The sequence below is a fragment of the Olea europaea genome, unplaced genomic scaffold (genome assembly GCF_002742605.1).
Source record: "Olea europaea var. sylvestris unplaced genomic scaffold, O_europaea_v1 scaffold1300, whole genome shotgun sequence".
Taxonomy (NCBI): Eukaryota; Viridiplantae; Streptophyta; class Magnoliopsida; order Lamiales; family Oleaceae; genus Olea; species Olea europaea.
This window is the reverse complement of record NW_019230466.1, coordinates 84,457-104,566: the sequence shown is the minus strand read 5'-3', so window position 1 is coordinate 104,566 and position 20,110 is coordinate 84,457. Positions and strand designations below refer to the sequence as shown.

The 20,110-nt window shown below is 35.0% G+C and overlaps 2 protein-coding genes and 1 pseudogene across 7 annotated transcripts in view; 2 read left to right on the top strand and 1 right to left on the bottom strand.

Moving 5' to 3' along the window:
- The first annotated feature begins 4,158 nt into the window (after positions 1-4,158).
- Positions 4,159-9,404, top strand: LOC111374836 (annotated as a pseudogene).
- A 1,160-nt stretch (positions 9,405-10,564) lies between these two features.
- On the top strand, positions 10,565-11,389 carry LOC111374821 (VQ motif-containing protein 20-like). The gene has a single exon (XM_022997560.1). The coding sequence runs from the start codon at positions 10,629-10,631 to the stop codon at positions 11,244-11,246; it is 618 nt and encodes a 205-aa protein (XP_022853328.1). The 5' UTR covers positions 10,565-10,628; the 3' UTR covers positions 11,247-11,389.
- Positions 11,390-12,076: 687 nt separating this feature from the next.
- The window catches only part of LOC111374835, a 10,468-nt gene continuing 2,434 nt past the window's right edge, over positions 12,077-20,110 (bottom strand). For 5 of the 6 annotated variants that reach the window (XM_022997572.1, XM_022997573.1, XM_022997575.1 and 2 more), the window contains 6 exons: positions 18,861-19,003; positions 18,583-18,760; positions 17,872-18,451; positions 17,454-17,566; positions 14,676-14,919; positions 12,255-12,548 (listed from right to left, as the gene is read on the bottom strand). In XM_022997572.1, the coding sequence (XP_022853340.1) occupies positions 12,321-12,548; positions 14,676-14,919; positions 17,454-17,566; positions 17,872-18,451; positions 18,583-18,760; positions 18,861-19,003 (1,486 nt within the window). In that variant the 3' untranslated portion in view covers positions 12,255-12,320. Of the gene's footprint in view, positions 12,549-14,675; positions 14,920-17,453; positions 17,567-17,871; positions 18,452-18,582; positions 18,761-18,860; positions 19,004-20,110 lie in introns of all 6 variants that reach the window. The other variant, XM_022997576.1, reaches the window with a different exon arrangement.

Below are 20,110 nucleotides of genomic sequence, written 5' to 3'. Positions count from 1 at the left end.
CCTCAGAATTTAGCCATCAAGCCTCGCAGGTTCGATTTTATCAACCACCTCGGCTTCTTCATCATCATTCAGCCATCAAGCCTCGCAGGTTCAGTTTTCTCAACCACCTCGACTTCTTCATCATAATTCAGCCATCAAGCCTCATAGATTCAGTTCTCAACCACCTCGGCTCACTCTTCATCACTCAACCAGCAAGCCTCGCAGGTTCGATTTTCTCAACTATCTTGACTTCCTCACGATAATTCAGCCATCAAGCCTTGTAGGTTCGATTTTTCAACCAGCTCGGCTCCTCTTCATCACTCAGCCAGCAAGCCTCGCAGGTTCGGTTTACCCAACCACCTCGGCTTCATCATTCTCATCACTCCTCAAACAACAACAAATCTCTAACTCCAACCATGATATACATATCTATACTTGGACTTGGGGGACTATTATTTAGGATACAAAAATTTCAAAAATTTCTTTCAACTTAACTGGCTAGCTTTACTTCATCAAAGTCCTCGCATTACATAAATGACTATACTTAGACTTGGAGGACTATTGTTACGTGTTCGCACACTTGGGCAACCCACCGGGGCCCATAGCCAACTCATGCCGAACCACGTGGCACTCAATCCGAGGTGATTTGCATAGCCGATGCCCATTTATCATTGCCTCATGAAGAGCTTCCGAAGCCCACATGTCGAGGCCCTTTGAAGGTGGCGAGACCTTGTTTGCCGAAGCTCTGTAGCCGAGGTGACAGCTTTCAAAGCACAAAGCAACATCTTCCATAGAAACCTCTCCTAAGAGATCTTCTGCACAAATATCTTACTTGAATGATTGATAGGATGTTTGCCATGAGTGTAAATGTTAAGTCTTGTCACTAGTAGAGGCTTCTCTGCCAATCAATAAATGTATAATAGGCTAGGTGATGCTGATGCCTACAATTTGACATGTAACTCAACTGGATGAGGCCACGTGTACCCCGAACCAAAGGTCACGATCTAACTAGTGACACTATAAATACTCCCCCATGTACCCCATACAAAGGCTAATGCAAGAATCAATACAAGAAATCATACTTTACTCAACTCACTCTCTCTTTCTTATTATCTTGCAACATAAATGAGTTCATACATATTTGGATACACCTTAGCAAATATCGATTGGTAATTATTGTACAATCGGTCTACGATTATCTTGTCGAATTCCGAACGTTCTCGTCCCGCGTCGTTGAGCTAATCCCACGCCCTCGATCTGTCATTTTTAGACTATCCACGTGTCTTTGCGTGTTGGACTTTCGCTTACGTGAGCGCGGGTGTGTCCGATATCTGTTGACAATATTTATTGGGGTCAACAATTTCGATAAAATGAGTTAACATATTTGGAAATATTTCCAGCTATATTAAAGGTTGATAATAATTAATATGTTCCTTTTTAAGGTTGGAGTTCAACTTGTTACTCAAATGGTTGGTTCAGTATTAATCATGCTATTTTTTCATTTTCATTTTCAATCTAAGAAAATTAAAAAATATATATTGATCCTTTATTTTTTTATAATTGTACAATTATTTAAAGGTCAATTTGGTAAGACTGTTAAAAGTCAAAATTTGATTTTGAGATTAAGAAGCTGTGTTTAAATATATTTGAATAGTTTTCTAAAAAGTACTTTATCGGGCTAAAAGAATATTTAAAGAAAATTGACCTAATATAACTTTATTAAAAAATTCTTTTACAAAAAGCAAAAGAAAAATGACCTACCAAAAGGGCATTAACAAATTTATTAGAAAACTCTTTAACAAAAAGAAGAAGCTTGCAAGTTCTATCAAATGGGCTAAGGTATCATTTTTAGAAAGCTATTCTACCGGAAACAAAAGTAAGAACAAAAATTTTGTTGAACAGATCTTAAATTTTCATTAAATTGTCTTTCCTTGTTATAAAGTTCTTTGCATTGACCTAGTTGGAAAGCAAAACACTCACAAAGTTGCATATGTGAATGGATTCTGTAGAAGCCCGAGAAATAAAATAAAATAAGGCTATTATTTTGTGATGATTTAGCACAACGAGTCTAGCCCATTTAAGAAACGAGCTATGAAAGTTCAACCCATTTAAAATTATAAAAGTCCAAGCAATAGGTTAATTAAAAGCCCAACAATTTATGAGATTAAATTTAAATAAATTTGATTACAAAGATTTAATGAATAACTAGGTTGGCTCAATAATCATCTACATGATATTTCATATAAACAATCCAGGTTTGAATCACCATATAGATATTTTTATAGAACTTTTTATGAAATATTTTTTGCATGATTTAAAAACTCTTCAAATTTTTAGTTAAAAACCAAATTTAATGACAACACAACTCCCCCATTTAGTTTTTCATTAAAAGAGAATGTTATAAGAAGTGGAATGTCACTTTTTCACTACACTCCTCCTCAAATCCTAATTTCCTCATATTTTCTCTCAAAAAATATATTTCATGTCAAATTAAGCTAAGAGAAAAACAAGAGTGAGAAGAAAAAAATGCTTTCTACACATTTTATTCTTTGATATCCAATAAAATTCAAGGTAGTTAGAGGTGCAAGTGTTTATTTTGTTTTCAAATTATGATTTTTCGATAAATGTTTGAATGAAATGATACCTCCAGGTACGGTGCTTCAACACTACAACAGTTTGAATGATCATTCTCCGACTCTACGTGTTATGATAATGCTATAGTAATTGAATTTTGTCGAAAATCCATCTACGTGCGATTGTATGAATCTATAATTTAAAATTTTTAATTTGATAACGAAATACACTGATAACATCTATTGAGTTTCAAACTCATGTGTTAATTTCCTTCCTACAAGTTGAATAAATTTTTCTTGTGGCGTGGATGATGGTAAATGATGATACAACATGTCGTAGAGAAGTTGGTGATTTAATATCTTTAGTTTGATTACGAAATGTTTACATTTGTTTAAATTAGATTCCTATGAATGTCGTATGTGGATCTATTCTACGAACATTCTTTATGAATAAGTTATATTTTAAAATATATATGTGTTCTAGAAATAAATGTACAAATCACCTTTACAAAAAAATATTAACGATTTAAAGTTTTGCCGTCTTTTCAAAATTTCAGTTTCTACCTCGTCTTAAAAACTCATAACTCTTTCGTTACTTAACATTTTTATACAAGGCCAGTGGCGTTGGATAGCCTCATAAGTTAGCTACTGAATGAGCTTGGAATCATGTTAATCCGATATTGGTGGAATCTTATATGTCACTTAAGGTAAACTATACTAGCTAGTATTACTGTTTTTCAGCTTCTGCCTTGATTACAAAAATTCATAACTCGACCATTACTTAGAATTTCTGGATGAAATCAATTGAATTTGATAGTCTCATAGATTAGCTACTGAATAAATTTGAAATCATGAGATTTTAATGTCTGTGGAATTTTATATGTTATTTTAATTGAACTACACCGGTTTACCTTCCAATCGAGTCGCTGCTGAATTTTGAAAAATATTTTAATACTTCATATGATGCCGAAGGAGCTAATTTTTTACTATGTCATATTACAAGGAGTTTTCCACTTTATGTTAAAATTTGATGAAATTTTGAGGTTGATAGCTATGCAAACGAATTTATTTTAACAATTACCGTTTGAAACAAAAACTAAAACATTGACATTACTTTTTTAAGTTTTTCCAAAAATTTTCACGTCAACGGTCGTTACATGCATGGAACCCTTTCTAAAAATATTTTTGAAATTATTTTCTTTTAATATTGAATTATTGTTTAAAAAATAAAAAAAATTCTTCAATTAAGTTCTAAAATTTAATCTTTATACCTTTCACTAAAAATATAGTTAAATAAATTTACGGTTAAAGTACAGTTAATCTAGTGACGTTTCGATCCATGCGAATCGGGGCGTTACTAATTCAACTTTTATGATCGATGAATAATTGTAATTAAGTAAAATGTTAAGACTAAAATATTATTCTAAGTTTTAATGGTAGAAACTAACTATGTAATAGGTTAGGGACAAATTGTACAATTAATCCAAAACAAAAAATAATATTACCGAAATCACAAAATTTCGAAAACAACTCCACGTAGGTTTATGTAATTTCTGTCCAAAGACAAGTTGACCGTTGACGTTTCCATCTGGGGATGGGAAACTTGTACCAGTAAGTATTTACTCATGTATTAAATTCAATTCATCACACTAATTTTTTGCTCTAGGGTGTAGAGAGAGAGAGAGGGAGAGATTTTTTGGCCATTTGCATTCAATTTCGGATTTCTTGGAGAGGAGCAAACGAATCGATAGATATATACTGAGATGGGTTGTTCGTTCTCGGGACTGAATGCCCTTTACGACGCCGTTAATGGTGGAGGGGATGTTTGGATCAATGAGAACCGGTTCAGGATCTTGAGGCAGCTGGGAGAGGGTGGATTTGCATATGTTTTCCTCGTCAAGGAGGTTATATCTGATCCATCCAACCCTGGAATTTCTAAAAAAATCAGGGACTCTTCTCATGTCTCTGGTAATTTTTTCCCCGTACTTTTGGATTTTCGAGTGTTTGATTGAATGTCTACGAGTGTAGTTGTTAATTATTGATTTAGAGAAGTGTCTGCTTGGTATGTGATCTTTTGGTTTTGACATGGGATCTGGGAATTTGGGTTTTTTATTTGTGATTATGGGTGGTTGTTTTGGCTTTGATTTGAACCAAGAAAGAAGGGCCTTTGCATGAACATAGTGCAACTCTGAAGTAATATCCCAAAATTTCCTACTATTCGCTACGGATCTGGAAATTGAAGTATCTTTCGCCAGTAATTTTCTTACTTTAAAAAAGTTATATATTATAGGTCTGTATTATTGCCTTTTTAGAGATTGTCAGTCTCGATGGATTTGAAAGGTAAATTAATGGCTTTATTGATGTGAATTTTTGGTATGGGAAGTTTGATTTTTCAGGAACATTAATTACTAAAATGTCTGTCGAAATGAAATACGGATACATATGAACTAGCTAACTACGTGCCTAATTACTCCAATTTCACCAAAGAGGAAAAAGTTACATATCTTAATTTATGTGCTTCTTCTGCATGGAGTGGATGTTCAAACTGAGCCAAATGGAAATTTTATACAGGCATGTTTGTGTGTGTGTGGGTGGGGGGGGGGGGGGGGGGGTGGGGGGGTCTTGGGTTCTTGATTTAGAATCGAGAACCGAATCGAACCCATCGATTCTCTATTCAGATATCCATTTGGGTATTTAACTTAAGAAGAACCGCTCGGTTCGGTTCGGTTCGGGAGTTTTTTCTAGCCCGATCAACCATTGAAGCATGTTTGGCATTAACCTCAAGTGATGTTCTGTATGCAATCATCTACTTGAAGGCCCGCTTTTGGATAAATTATGACTGGGGGGAATTATATTCAATCAAAATACTTGATCTTTGGTGTCATCTATCATACAATTGAATGACTTCAGGATGCTGTCTTGTAACTCGTGAACCATTAGTTCTTCAGGGATTAAAATACCTTTTCAACAGTCAGTCAAATGATACTCAAACTGAATTATTACATCTAATATTATTTGTAGATCCAAGGGGAATCCCATTTTGTATTTTTCACATAAAATGTAATATGCAACAATTTATGTCTTCTTTTGGAATTTATAAATTATAACAAAAGAAAAGGCAATGGTCTAAGACCTTGTACATTTAATCCAGGGAGTCTCATCGTGTAAGATTTTATACACGTATCGTCTCACATAATAATATTATGTGTCTATCTTACTCTCTAGCACGTATGCCTTATTTCATGCAAACCATTCCCGCGATAAGAAATAGGTACTTATATTTAAAAGATTTCAACATAAAAAAATTAATAACAAGTATAAAATAAATTTATACTATATAAATGAAAAAATTTAAAGAATTTAATCAACGTATCGTCAACTTGTACGTGTAGTCGTATCCGACATGTGTTGTGTCAGATGCATGTGTACGCTCGGTGCATCATAGTTGGTCAGTATATGATGGAATGAAGAGCTTCAAATTCTTGCTTGATATAAAAGCAGGTTTTGAGTGCGCTGAGAAAAGGTGATGATGGTATCCCCAATTTGAGCAAGTAAATACAGATATTATGTATTAAGAGAAAAGCTTATATGACCTTTGACTTCGGGTTTTGGGTACTATTACCAAATGTGCTAATTTTTTTGCAGTTGTTACATTATCAACTAACTCTATTAGGATAATCTCTTAACGATAATAAAGAACAAATGAGTAATTACTAACCTTCTGGGGTAGCATGCCGTGTCAGGGCCTGACTTCACAAATAGTATAAATTTCGTTACTTTTCTTCACTCTTTGCTCCCTGATTTCTAATCTTTCTGAATTAGCATTCCTTACACTAGAAATTATTTTTATACACAGATTTAACATGCTGTAAAATGGGTACTATTACCAAAGGTGCTGGAGCTTTGATATCTAGTAACTTCTTGCAGTCCTGTGTTCTTGAAACACTTCAGATAGCAGATTGGCTGTGAATGTCAACTGTGGCCTGTGGGTTTCTTTTCTCATGAATACGAGATGGAATGCCCTGATGTTATTTTCTTATAAAGCGCGTCTATAGAAATTGTCTATTACTTATTTTCCAGGTATGTATGGAGATTGAGTGGGTAATTTGTCTAAAAGATTCTTTTCATTGGCTAGGCATCACAAGAACAATCTTGGAAGCATGAAGCATATTTGTTGTTTCCCGTGCATTTGGATGGAACATTATTTGACATTGCAAACACTATGAAAGCTAAGAAGGAGTTCTTTTCTACCTCAGATGTGCTTCAAATATTTCGTCAGGTATGGTGGAAAAACTAGTTCTGCCTCCTCTACACGACATTATTTTTTTGGTATATACAAATTTAATTGCTGTGTTAAAGTTGTGTATATTGAGTCACTAACTTATTAAATTTTTAGTTAATGTTATTTGTTTGAAATGCTTATAAGTAGCAAGTGGTTTCATAGGCAATGACTTATCTATATTGCCTTTATGACGAGAGAACATTTTACTGATAAATGAGTGTTTATCTGCAGCTTTGTTCAGGGCTTAAGCATATGCACAGTTTTGAGACTCCATACGCTCACAATGATGTCAAACCTGGTAATGTCCTTGTGACATACAGAAAAGGACAGTCACCTTTGGCAATATTGATGGACTTTGGAAGTTCTCGTCCTGCAAGAAAGCAGATTCGGTCGCGTACAGAAGCATTGCAGTTGCAGGTATTGATCTGTAAAATAATTTTACCTTTTTCAGTCATTGGATGTGTGTCCATCTTGATTTTATAATTTAGTCGGTAACAGCCACATCTAGTCTATGGTTTCGCATGTGACATGTAGCATTTGGCGAGTTCATTTCGTAGTTATATTTGAGCGAGTCCATTTTGCACGGTTCACAATCCTGATGTCTGTTTTGCATTTCCAAGGGTGCTTTTAATTTGACATCTGTGTATTCATTATGTAGGAATGGGCTTCTGAGCATTGTTCAGCACCTTTCCGAGCTCCTGAATTATGGGATTGCCCAAGCCATGCAGATATTGATGAGAGAACTGATATCTGGTCGCTAGGCTGCACATTGTTTGCAATCATGTAAGATCTGTTCATATTGATTTGAATCTTTAGTTTCTTATTTGAGGTTATATTTGGTAAAACCTTTTCTAGCAAATAAACTGGTCAAATGCTATCTTTTATCCGCACATTCCGTAGGATCCATATCTTTTATCTAGACATCTCGACAAAATTCTTTACTGGACATACACTAAGGCTGTTATTATGTTAATCTGTCTGCCAGTTATGTTTTTTGTGCTCGTGGAGAAAAGGGTGAATTATTCTTAAGAGTTATTATACACCTGCCTCACTGACAAGTCAGAACCATTTATCTGGCAGTTAACTGCAATTATTTTCATACATGGATACGTCTACTGTTGATTTACCAAATAAATTTTCTTTTTCATATATTAAAATATTTGATTTCTAGCATATTGATGTCCAGGGAATCAACTCTGATATCTCGTGAAAATTCAGAACACCAAAATAGTGTACGATACAAATAAGCATGTTTTATCATAGTAATTTCGACTCTACCTTCCCGGAGTTCATTCTCCAGGGAACTCATTAATTATTTATTTATTTATTTATTATTATTATTATTTTTAACATTAGCTTATGGTTGTACACGAATATTTGTGGGCTATGCTAATCTTCCTAATCAACAACTGTGTTTACGCAACTGAAGTTTGAATTGACTTTGTAAAATGCTATGTTAAAAAAGTATTATTGTTGTGGGAAACACTTTCCTTTGTTGATAATTAATTACATTATTTTCTACCAGTCCACTAGGTGTCAAATTTTGAACAGATGCCCATGTTATAAAAGAAAGCTGAGAAATAAAAATTTTCTGGCAGAGATTATAATTATGATTTTTTTCAGGTTCTACCACATTAACTTTGTTGTTATTCTCTTCCTCCTGTTTTAGAAAATTCTGTGTCTTTTGGTGGCCCATGCAGTAAGGTACTTATTTTGAAAAAGTCGTTATTAAAATAAGTAATTTTATTTGCTTAGAGTAAGGAACCGTAACTTATAGGAAACCAAAAAGTTACTTAAAAATAATTTTTTCTTATTTTTAAGCTTAGCTAGTCATCTTCTCTCTTTAGCTTCCGTTGTCTTCAAATTCTCTCTCTTTATTATCTCCTCGCTTGACTTACAGCTGCATTTCATAGGTACGGCGTATCTCCATTTGAATATGCACTCGGGGAATCTGGTGGTAGCCTACAGTTAGCCATCATAAATGCCCAGATAAAGTGGCCGAATGGCCCTAATCCTCCATATCCAGACGCACTCCACCAGTTTGTGACATGGATGCTGCAGCCTCAAGCAACAGTTCGACCTTTCATCGATGATATTATCATTCATGTTGATAAGCTGATAACAAAATTTTCTACGTGAAGGGACGGGACCGAGAATTTCAGGATTAGTCAACACTCGAAATGTGCACTTCAGGTGATTGAATGGCAGTTAAATGATGATTTTTTTAATTCCTTTTTTGTCAAGTGAATATGTGATGTGAAGGTATAGGGAGTTGTTAAATTACTGCCTGTTTTGTCTGACGATCTAGTTTTATCATATCAGTTTTAGACATATGTTCAGTCTGCCATACTAATAATGGACTTGGTTATTAGTTGTGACTATTAAACCTTGTCTTTTGATTCTCACACTTGTATATAGACATATAGCAACTAAGCAAGAGAGCTCCAGTTCTGCTCTAAGTGGGCCATGCCATGTTTTGGGCCTATGCTGGGCTTAATTTGTGTTGGGCTTTTCTCATAAGCTACTCAGACTTTGAAAAACTTTCCAACTTGTACCCCTTAATAATTTTATTGCATGGCTTCTTTTTTGTTTAGTTGTAATACAAATGATTTGTAACATATGACCGGAAATTGCAATTTTTTTTCCCAGAAACCAATCACAATTCACCAGTTTCAAGTCAATGGTGATATGAGAAACAGAATGCTGGGTATTTCCATCACTATGCTCAAAAGCTATAATTTGTCGCTTTCCTCTAAAAGAAAATTATGTACTTAAAATTAATCTAGAAATAATTTTTCCAATAACATCAATTCCATGCTGATAGAATGTACGGATATGAACCAGAATAAAGTAGAGAAGATGCATCTGAATTTGTTGTCATGTCGAGTCTTATTAGATCCATAATACTCAATGTGCCGCGAATTTTCATTTCTCAAATCCAATTATTAGATCAATTCCCCGCAATTCATAATAATCGTGTCAGAAACGTTCAGCCAAATACTTTCGATTATTTTTCTCTCTATTATTATCTCGATAACTATTCAATCCACGATACTAAACGTGCCATAAACGTATTTTTTGTACATCCAATTCATAATAATCGTGTCAGAAACGTTCAGCCAAATACTTTCGATCATTTTTCTCTCTATTATTATCTCGATAACTATTCAATCCACAATACTAAACGTGCCATAAACGTATTTTTTGTACATCCAATTCATAATAATCGTGTCAGAAACGTTCAGTCAAATACTTTCGATCATTTTTCTCTCTATTATTATCTCGATAACTATTCAATCCACAATACTAAACGTGCCATAAACGTATTTTTTGTACATCCAACTCCATACTCTCTCTCTCGTGGATGATGCTATGTCTAATTTTATTCATTCCATAATACTAAACGTGCATTATGTGTTCATGTTATAATCCCAATTACTCGGAGGGAAGTTTTCTCTGTCCATTATCATATCTAATCTTGTTCAATTCACAATATCAAATGTAGCACAAATCTATTTCTTCTCTACCTCTAACAAACCCTAGCTCGCACTTGGCGCTCACATCACTCTCTTGCTAACTAAAATCCGATAACCACTTCACTTTTCCCATCTGTCACTCCTCCCTTATTTCTGTATCCCCTTCATGGCCAACAATTACCACACAAAACCAGCCACGTGTCACCCCTTCTCACTATATATACTTAAATTCAATTCCTACATATATAGAGGGGGAGAGATAGAGAGAGAGAGAGAGAGACATTTATATTCATATTTCATTGTTACAATATTGTTACAATGAGTCCTAGACAACTCCATGACCAATACGTAAACAAAGAATTACCCAATAATGGCACGATTCCAACACCATTGAAGATCAATAAAGACTCACATTTCATCAAGAAATTGCCATCTTCGTCGTCGTCGATTATCAATGGTGTCGCGTCCAAGCCACCTCAGCCGCGCTATCCCGTCATCATTTACACGCATTCTCCAAAGGTGATTCACACGCACCCTCGAGATTTCATGGCATTGGTGCAAAAGCTCACCGGGTACTCACCCTCCGAATCCGAGGATGAACCTGCGAACCTCAAACCTGAAAGCAACGACGGATATAGCGACGAAAATGTTAAGAAAAATGTGATCAATGATGATAATGAGTCTTCCTCAGTTGTGACAGATGAGAATATCAATGGTAGCAGCTGTACTTTCGGAGATTCCCAGGTTAATTCGCGGTTCGTTCCTCCAAATCCCGGATTCAATAGTTTACCTTGTTTTCATCCGAATTCGACTAATATATTATCATCAGCTCCACCATTTTATAACGACACAGATTCATTGACGTTCATGCATAAGATGAGAAGCTCTTTTTCAACTTCTACACTGGATGCTATGAAGGATTTGCCAGAATTTTGAATAAATTAGGATAGGATTTTGATGCAGACTATAACTAAAAAGATTGAATTTGGATTTTCTTTTCATGAAACTGTTTAATGATTCTGTCAGTGATGAGAGTTCTGGAGAAAAAATTTCAGATGATTAACTTTAAATAATCATTTCTTTTATTTCATTTTGTCGTTCAACAAGAAATAATTGGTATCGAATTTGATTTGTTGAATCTTGTTTCCAATTAATGTTGATGAACATTTATCTTTTTCTTAAAGATGAAGGTTTTACATGAGGTAAAGCAATTTTGTGACAACAATTAAATAAAATGACAAGGAAAAATTCTTTCGATTAATCAAAAATATATAAGAGTTTAGACTATTCAACTACGGAGACGATGATACATTATTACAATAAAAGCAATATAAGTAGACTTCATAAATTAACAAACGCCAAATATTTATTTTAATTATTCTAAATCAATAAATAAAATAATATAACCCCAAAATTTTTTTAGAAATTTCGTACATATGTTTCAAGTTTTCGACAAAATTATAATTCTTAAAATCATAAATACTCCAAATTAACATTGATTTGCTCGTTGGTAGTGAAAGTTATGTTCCTAAGTTAGGTTTTTCATTGGGCTTATTTCCTTTTTAAGTTTTAACAGTTGAGCATTTTGTTGAGCTAAACTTCAAAATAAGAAAATACTACCTGCTAAAAAAAAGAAATATTATTTGACGCCACTTAACACCAGTCTAAATAGCATCGCTTGCGTCATTAAATTATAAGTTCAATTAAATATAAAAATTTAGTATTCATTTGTTAGGACCTATCACATGCCAGCATATAGACTAATAGGTGCTAAATAACAGTATTCAAAATAATAATAATAATAATAAGGCCAATTCGGCATGCTGGGGCAAGACCATTACGATCTTTGAGCACTTTGAAAAGTTCTGTGATCAAAAGCACTCAAGATCCATACAAGCCATGAAACACTCAAATTACAAGACAAATGTTTTTATATCCATATTTACAAATTTACAATCCAAAGATATCCTCAAGATAGTTATTCGAACGAACAATGTTGAAAATATTACGTCACTCTTTCTTTTTATCTTCTTTAACCCTTTCAAGAACAACAGGAGCAGCTGGTATACTGAACCACCACTCTCGCAATCTTCTCATCCACCTTTCAGTGCTCTCTCTCCTAAGAGGTGAGTATTTTGTAAATGTTTCAAGAAAAGCAAGTAGAACAATGTACTTTACTGGTAACAATGCCAACGGTAAAGCCATCGCCAAGAGTGCAATAGCAATTTTTTCTGTCGCCTGCATAATAGCAATGTTCGTGTTAGAAGTGTGGAATAACTAATTTGACAAAGGCAGCAAATAATATATAGCGTCGCCACAAGCACAGAGCAAAATAGGTGATAATTGCTAAATGCGGCAATTGTGAACATATTCGTTTCATCTTTGCTACAACTCAATAATTAGATTTGCAATAATGCACTCAATTTCATGAATTGGAAGTGTATATAAAGAAAATTCAATTTGACAACAATTGAGTATGGGAATTGACATTTGCAATGCAGTTACTAAATATGTTGCATCGCAATAATAATACCATAAAAAAATTATAATCGAAGAGATTAATTACTGGGTGGAGAGTGCTGGTTCCTAACGCGTGTACATTTCTGATAAATGAGTGGGAGGGAGACTGGAAATGTACACCTTTGCCCATATCTAGAATTAACTCTCAAATAGATGTCATCACCTGTGTACCGTTGGCAAAGTTTGGCTCTTGAATTCTAGGCCTCATTTTTCGCCAAACTTAATCTCATTTCCCTTTAAATTCTTTCCCTTACTGTTATGGGATGTGTTATCCCACATCGGTTTAATACCTAAATAAATACCAATTTATAAAGATCTTAGGCTTCTCCACCTATTAAGGTTGATCTTATTAAGACAGACTCCAAGTCTTAACATAGTATCAGAGTCACCCCGTAGATTTCAAGATTGGTCTGCCCAAATGAGCCACCATCTTGAGAGGTATCCCACATCGGTTTAATACCTAAATAAATATCAATTTATAAAGATTTTGGGCTTCTTCACTTAATAAGGTTGATCTTATTAAGATGGACCCTAAATCTCAACACTTACAAACTAGACACACTCACCTAAACTTTGGTTCTTAAAAAGATGACAGAAATCATTTGTTACAAACATGAACACCTCCCAAGACCTTGTCCTGTAATCTCGAGAGATGTACTCGATAAATTGTCATTTGAGGTTTGGAGGAAGTTCTGTACTACCCAAACTTTTGGTCGATTTATTTCTCATTAAATTTAGGGTTTGACTGGGGAAAATAATAGCGAGCTGCTAAGCTTAGAAGTCTACTTATAAAAATATAAATCTGTTAAAATATATCAGTTTTTTAATTGGTTAAAGTTGATAATAAGATACAGATTTTAACTGTAAAGTATGAGTGAGTTTCAAAATAAATGACTCACTCTTCAACTTGAGTAAGAAAAAGTAACATATTCAAACATGCTTGGGCTTTTATGAAGCGTAGCCAAACACACTCGCTATTTTGGCATTATGCCATAATGGTTGTTGTGAAGTCCATTTGGATTGACAGAAATCTTGTGTTAAGATAGTGATTCATCAGCTTCATTCAGGTTAGGGCTGTGCTTGTCAAGACTTGTATTCTAGTTAATGCTTGACACATGGCAGGGGTTCTCTATCTAGTTCTGCTTTACCTATTTTATTTTTCTTTAAATGATCTAATTTTGCATTACAGACAGGAAATAATGTTGTTCAATTACTTATTTCTTTCTCGTACCAATAAATATGTTCTTCTATCAAAAGGCAATTCTTAGTGGAATTACTGCAAGGGAACGGAAGATGCACAAAGGGGCAGCACGCCTGGAAATTTGCATAGTCTAGAGGGAAAAATGAAGATGCCCTGGGAAGTGAGGTATGAAGGAGAAAATTTCATTCAAATGGGCAAGTAGGGGAGCAAGGTTTCTTCGAGAACCACAATAAGACCTCTCGTTATAAGTACTCAAACTACAGATATGTGTTCGGGGGTCTATTTTGTCCCAGAAAAAAAAAATAGCTTATTAAAAACGATGTTGTAAGAATAACTAAAAGCTGTCATCATAAAAAAAAATGTAGGAGTATCTTTCCAGATTTAATTTAAACCTACTGGCTAGTCGGCTCTAATGAGTTTTTTCTCCTGGTTCTGGCCAATTACAGAACTGCACTGGTTTAGGGAAAAAGTTAGTAGTTTCTCCATTGAATTAGTTGATCTAGTCCAGACTTAATACAGGGGTGTATGGCATGTAAAGAGACAGAAGTATTTGGAACCTGTTGACGAAATAATTTACCAATAACAAATTGAGTTTTCCAAAACAAAAAGACAAGAGAAAGCTAGTTCGTCAAGCTAAATAATACCTGTGGAAAAATGGATAAAAGTAAGGCACGGCATTTGAGAAGAGCAACATTTCCATCCTGGATTACCTCTTCAGCTTGAGAAATTACATTTTGAACAGCCAAAAGTTGCTCCATGGTATTCATTACAGGGGGTGCTATTACTTTGAGTTCATAGCCTGGCTTTCCTTGGCCACAACAACGGGTGACCAACATGAAGACTGCAAAAAAGATGAGCAATATTGCAAAGGCATAACCTAGCCAACCTCTGCAAAACAAGTATTGCTAAGTATACAAAATGGGCGAGAGAAACAGAATAAGACAAAGGAAGAGTGGAGAGACACGAGGGAAGAAGAAGACAAATAGTCTAATGTAAATTAAAATCCCAGTTCCATAAATAGTAGATAAATAGTCTATTGTTCCAATTTTATAGTTGTAACGACTTTATGTCTAAGGGAACTTCCAAAAATTCTAACTACATCAAAAATTTATCGCGACCATTTGAATCTAATCTAATCTTATCTTATTTTCCTAGTACATATACAATGATTGTCAATCTACAGTTAGGTCTCTTTCTCCTTAGAATCCATTCAGATTCTTTTTGACTCTTGAAAATGCATCAGTTGCATGATGTGCTCATAAAAATACAGCAGTCAAGGCAATAGAGACATTTCTACACCATAGCTACCCTTTTCTCAACAAGGCTTTCCTAAGAACAGTCATGCCATGTTACTTGGGATGATACAATTATAATTTGTTACCAAAAATGTATGAAAACCAAGATAGATATAAATGTAAGATATTGTCATATATTTTAGACAAGTCAAATATTATGACCTTCAGATATTTTATTTGGTGTTCTGTGCTAAGTTTTATAGTTATTCGAATTAATGTAGTATAATCATGAATGTGCACAATAAAAAAAGTCAACATGGATAAACTACTCACACGTATGCATGATACATGTTCATAAAATTATAAAAATAATGTTATCCAGCACCAGTGGTGCTTAACACCAGTCAATGTGCCAGCATATTATAAGTCCTACTAAATAAGCCATAATTTCTTGTATTTAAATGAACCTGTAATTTAATGTCACTAGTGCTCCAACTTAAACTGATGTTAGACACTAGTGGTGCTAAATAACATTACTCAAATTATAATATGCCTACTTTCCCTATATTCTTTTTCTTTTGCTTCTTTCAGTTATTTAACTACACACTGTAATTCTATTGTATCCTTCAAACTAATATCCTTGATTAGATATAAAATGCATTTCTGCCAATATTATTATCCATTTTTCCTTAAAATTTCAGTTGTCGCAATTTATTTCATTAAAAACGGCTAGTTGAATATAAGAAATATTTTGATAATTTATCTAGGTAATCGAGTTCGATAAAAATGTCCCCAAAGAAGATTCTTTGATGAGGTATCAACTTATGTCACATTTTTTCTTCCATATCTTCTAATATCAAAAGATAATTGGGCCATCCATCACCCAGTAAGAAGTGCTTCTCAGCGAGGTTTCCAGAGTAAGACCTGAAATACCTAATCATGAATATGTCCTAGAAGATTCTTTAAGAGTTATCAACATGTTAGGTACTCTTGTTTAGTTGTTCCTCTATCTCACATACTCGTGTATAAGTCCTTTGAACTACCTATTTGTTTATTTTACGATTTTGACGTGATTACATGAATAAAATCAAATAAATGACTGCTGCATCTAGGTTCTTGATGGATTGTCTATCTCACAAAGCATACTCATCCAGCTTATTGATGTAAATGTATATAATAAAATATATTTCTCCACTCCGTATCAAGTTTAATTTATAAACTACGGAATCATTCAACAAGGAATCTGATCTAGGGGTCGCTTAGCATTTTTTTCTCATGGTCACCTTGTCGAAAAATTGAGGCGGCTGCACAGCATAGTCAATGACAATAGTCCCCATTATTTCTTTTTCTTAGATTTAATTACTTAAAAACTGTAAAACCCTGGTACTATATTGATTGGTAGTTCACCATACTTTAAAAAATATGTATACGTACTTGTACACAAGGATGTGTGGACTTCAGAAAACTTATGTGATTCTGTGATATGGGACCATTGTGATCCTGAAAGAAGCAACATGGAATACCTCAAAAGGAGTGAGAACGTGATACTTGAAGAGTCTTCGACTGAGGTGATGACCCTAATATGGTGGTAGGACTTTATGATGTTAAATGAGAATTTTGATGATGATATTCTGTAATGTGATGATACTGATGACGTTAATACCTGATACAGTATTATATGGGCATTGTAAATATCACTTTTACGGTATAAATGCCAAAATTTAAATAATCCAGTTTTTGGTGGTGAGTTTACTGTTTTATCATGGATTATATTTTTACAATGAGGTGCCCTGACAAGAAGATATGAATCGTGATTTTACAAGGCAATAGGTAATGGTCTTTTGTATAATGAGCATTATATTGACAGTAATGAATATTTTATAATGACAGTAATGCTATGATGTCACAAGGATTATTATGATATTGCAATGATATGATCCAAATAATGATGATCAATAATGTGTATGAAATAAGGTGTGACAAAACTCTTTCTTCTTACAACTGCTGCCGGGTGGAATTATCATCTAAGTGAATATTTGGCACTTTTCTCTTCTTCATTTCAGAAGGGAGTTACCAAAGCACAGGAGAGGGGAAGAGAGAAGGGGGAATCAGAACACCTTCCATAGAAATCTTTCGTTCAAGTTGAAAATGATTTAGAAAATTGAAACTTACAGAAAACCTTCTCACCTCCAGATAATATATGTGAAAACCAAACAGAATGCCGAGGACTTCAAATAGTCTTCCCAGTAAAGCAAAGAAAGAAGCCAATTTCCAACTTCAGTTAGAGGAGAAAGCAATTCCTGCAATTGCATGTGATGATTAAAAACTTCTGTGGTTGAATGCTTGTGAAAATTACAGCACTAGCATGCTAAGAAAATGACAGAACAAGCAAATAATATTTTGACCCAAGTATAGAATATTAAAGATATGTGCTAAAGCAGCCAGTCATATGTCAAAATGCTAAAACAGTGAGAGAAGGTGAGATCAGTATTAATTCGCTAAACAAAAAATTCGGAACAGCACAGAACCCGCCATCTTTCTTTCTTTTAAATTCTTTGTGGAATACAAGTAAAAAGAATTATATCCTTACACATCTAGTCAATACCTTCATCACTGCCAAGTTGGTGTCAATTCCATCAACTTTAACTCCATCTATTGTAGATTGCGCATGCACTACCTTTTTATAGCTGCTTCTAGCTTCTTCAACTGCTTTCTCCAAAGGAGTCCTCTCTCCAACAGCAATTTCACCAACAAACAATCCTGCCTCACTAGCTACACTAGAACTTGTTCCTGACGCAAATCCCAAATTAGAAGCAATTGCTAAAGCTGAAATTGAATACATCCCACTTCCAGATTTGGCTGAGTTTGTGTGGTCTAATTCTCTCATTGTAGACATGTTCGCAAGTTTTTCTAAAATTAGGTCCCCACCTGGAAGCTGGTCACAAACGTTGAACATAAGAAGAGCCTCACAGGAAACAGGGATTGCAGAACCCATTTCTTCAAGTACTTGTAGACGCAGAATCCCAAAAATCGCTTTCAGCAGCACTTCATCCTTCTCTAGAGAACTGATCTCAAACTTACGTCTAAATCTATGGGCATATAAAACTTCACGAATAATAGCTAACCAGTAATCACGACGGGTATGACCTTTAAGCTCTGGAAACTCCATTACGACGGGCTCCGATCTACAAAAGGAATATTAAAGAATCCATAAGCTTTTCAAATATAAACATGGAGATACAATATAGCGGATGTAGAATGATGGTGCATGTGTGTCGAAGTATCAAGGAAAATAGTGTGCGTGACCATGCCTTACAATGAAATTGATTTATAGAAGACGGCCTTGTCAAAAAGCCTGGTCCCCCACGGTCCCGTCAGCTCAGGTCTAACAACTTGCTTTAAGTCATCAGCTAGATCATATACTTTTGCTTTATCATAAGAAACAACACGAAGAGCTTCAAAGTATAGAGCGTGATCTGTCAAAGTTAACCGACCTGCAATCATAGATATGTCCATAGATGTTTAGATAAACTGAAGAGATCTTGTCAATTTTATGATGTTCCCTGTATTGAGTACACAAATTTTACAACTTACCAGGCCATGTTGAAATTCCCACATGTTCAAGAACGGGCTGGCTCGTGACTGTTCCATCCACTTCCAGGATCTTCTCCCCTCTTTCTGATCGTAGGGAATAAAGGAGTGATGATTCTGATTGGCTCTTCAATTTTCGCATTGCCCTGCAAAATAAAACCAGGCAAAAAATGAAATGAGAAAGGGAATAATAATGAAAGTTAGGCACAGAACTCTCACTCGCCCAACCATTAAAACAGCACTGGAAGGAGACTGGTAAATAAATTTTTAATGGAGCAAAATAAAATGAAATAATAAGGAAAACCGGTACTACCCTGATCTACAGCTGTGTTATTCAATTGACATAGTTTTATTGTTGTTGTTGTGTTTGCTTTGGTTGGTGGTGGTGGATAGAATGTGGTACTTAACAATGTAATCAAATGACATTTTTTGCTTCACTTCTGTGTAATTCATGTTAACCAAAAGTGTGTTGAAATTTGACGAAAATGAATTCTTGAACTAAACAATCAATCTCTCAAGAGCACAATAAGGGATTGAATGCAAGAAAACACTCAACGTTTTATTCAAGAACCACCAAGAAAACAAAGTGCTAAAATGAAAGCTAATAAATAGTCCAAACAAGTAGAAAACCCTTAATAATATTAAAGACCAAAATGCCCTCCAAATAGGGCCAAAAATAGAGGACATTAAAAAGAAAGCAGATCAGGTGACCCGCCTCTACCCTGGGGGCAACAAGGACCGTCCCCAACTTGAGGGCTGGCTGGGGATGTCATGCAGGGAATTTATTTCCCCCCTTGGCCGCTACAGGGGTGGTCGCCCATTGCTTTGAGATGGCCGAACTCCTCCTCCATTCACCTTGGCCGCATCTCATCACATTGGCGCCGATGTGGAGCTCCTTTGAGCTACAGTCATCTCTTAATGCTCCGAGTTGCTTCCACTGCTGTATCAGTCCCTCTAGGGTAGAAATGATTCACCCTTGAGTTGAAATATATTTTCTGATCAAGGCTCTCCAAATTCCCTTTGCATCATATCCACAAGTGAAGCTAGTCTAAATTCGACACCTTATATCTACTTCAGAGCAGAGGCGGAGGGCAGGGCCCAAGCCCATTTAGTTTTCTAAAGTTAATTTTTATGGGATTTTTTTTCCTGTCTATCAGCCCATTATAAGAAAAAATTTGTCCCCGGCTCACTCTTCAGGGCAACAAACACCTTTTTCTCCTCCCCCCGCCCCCCTTCCCCCCCTTCCCCCCCCC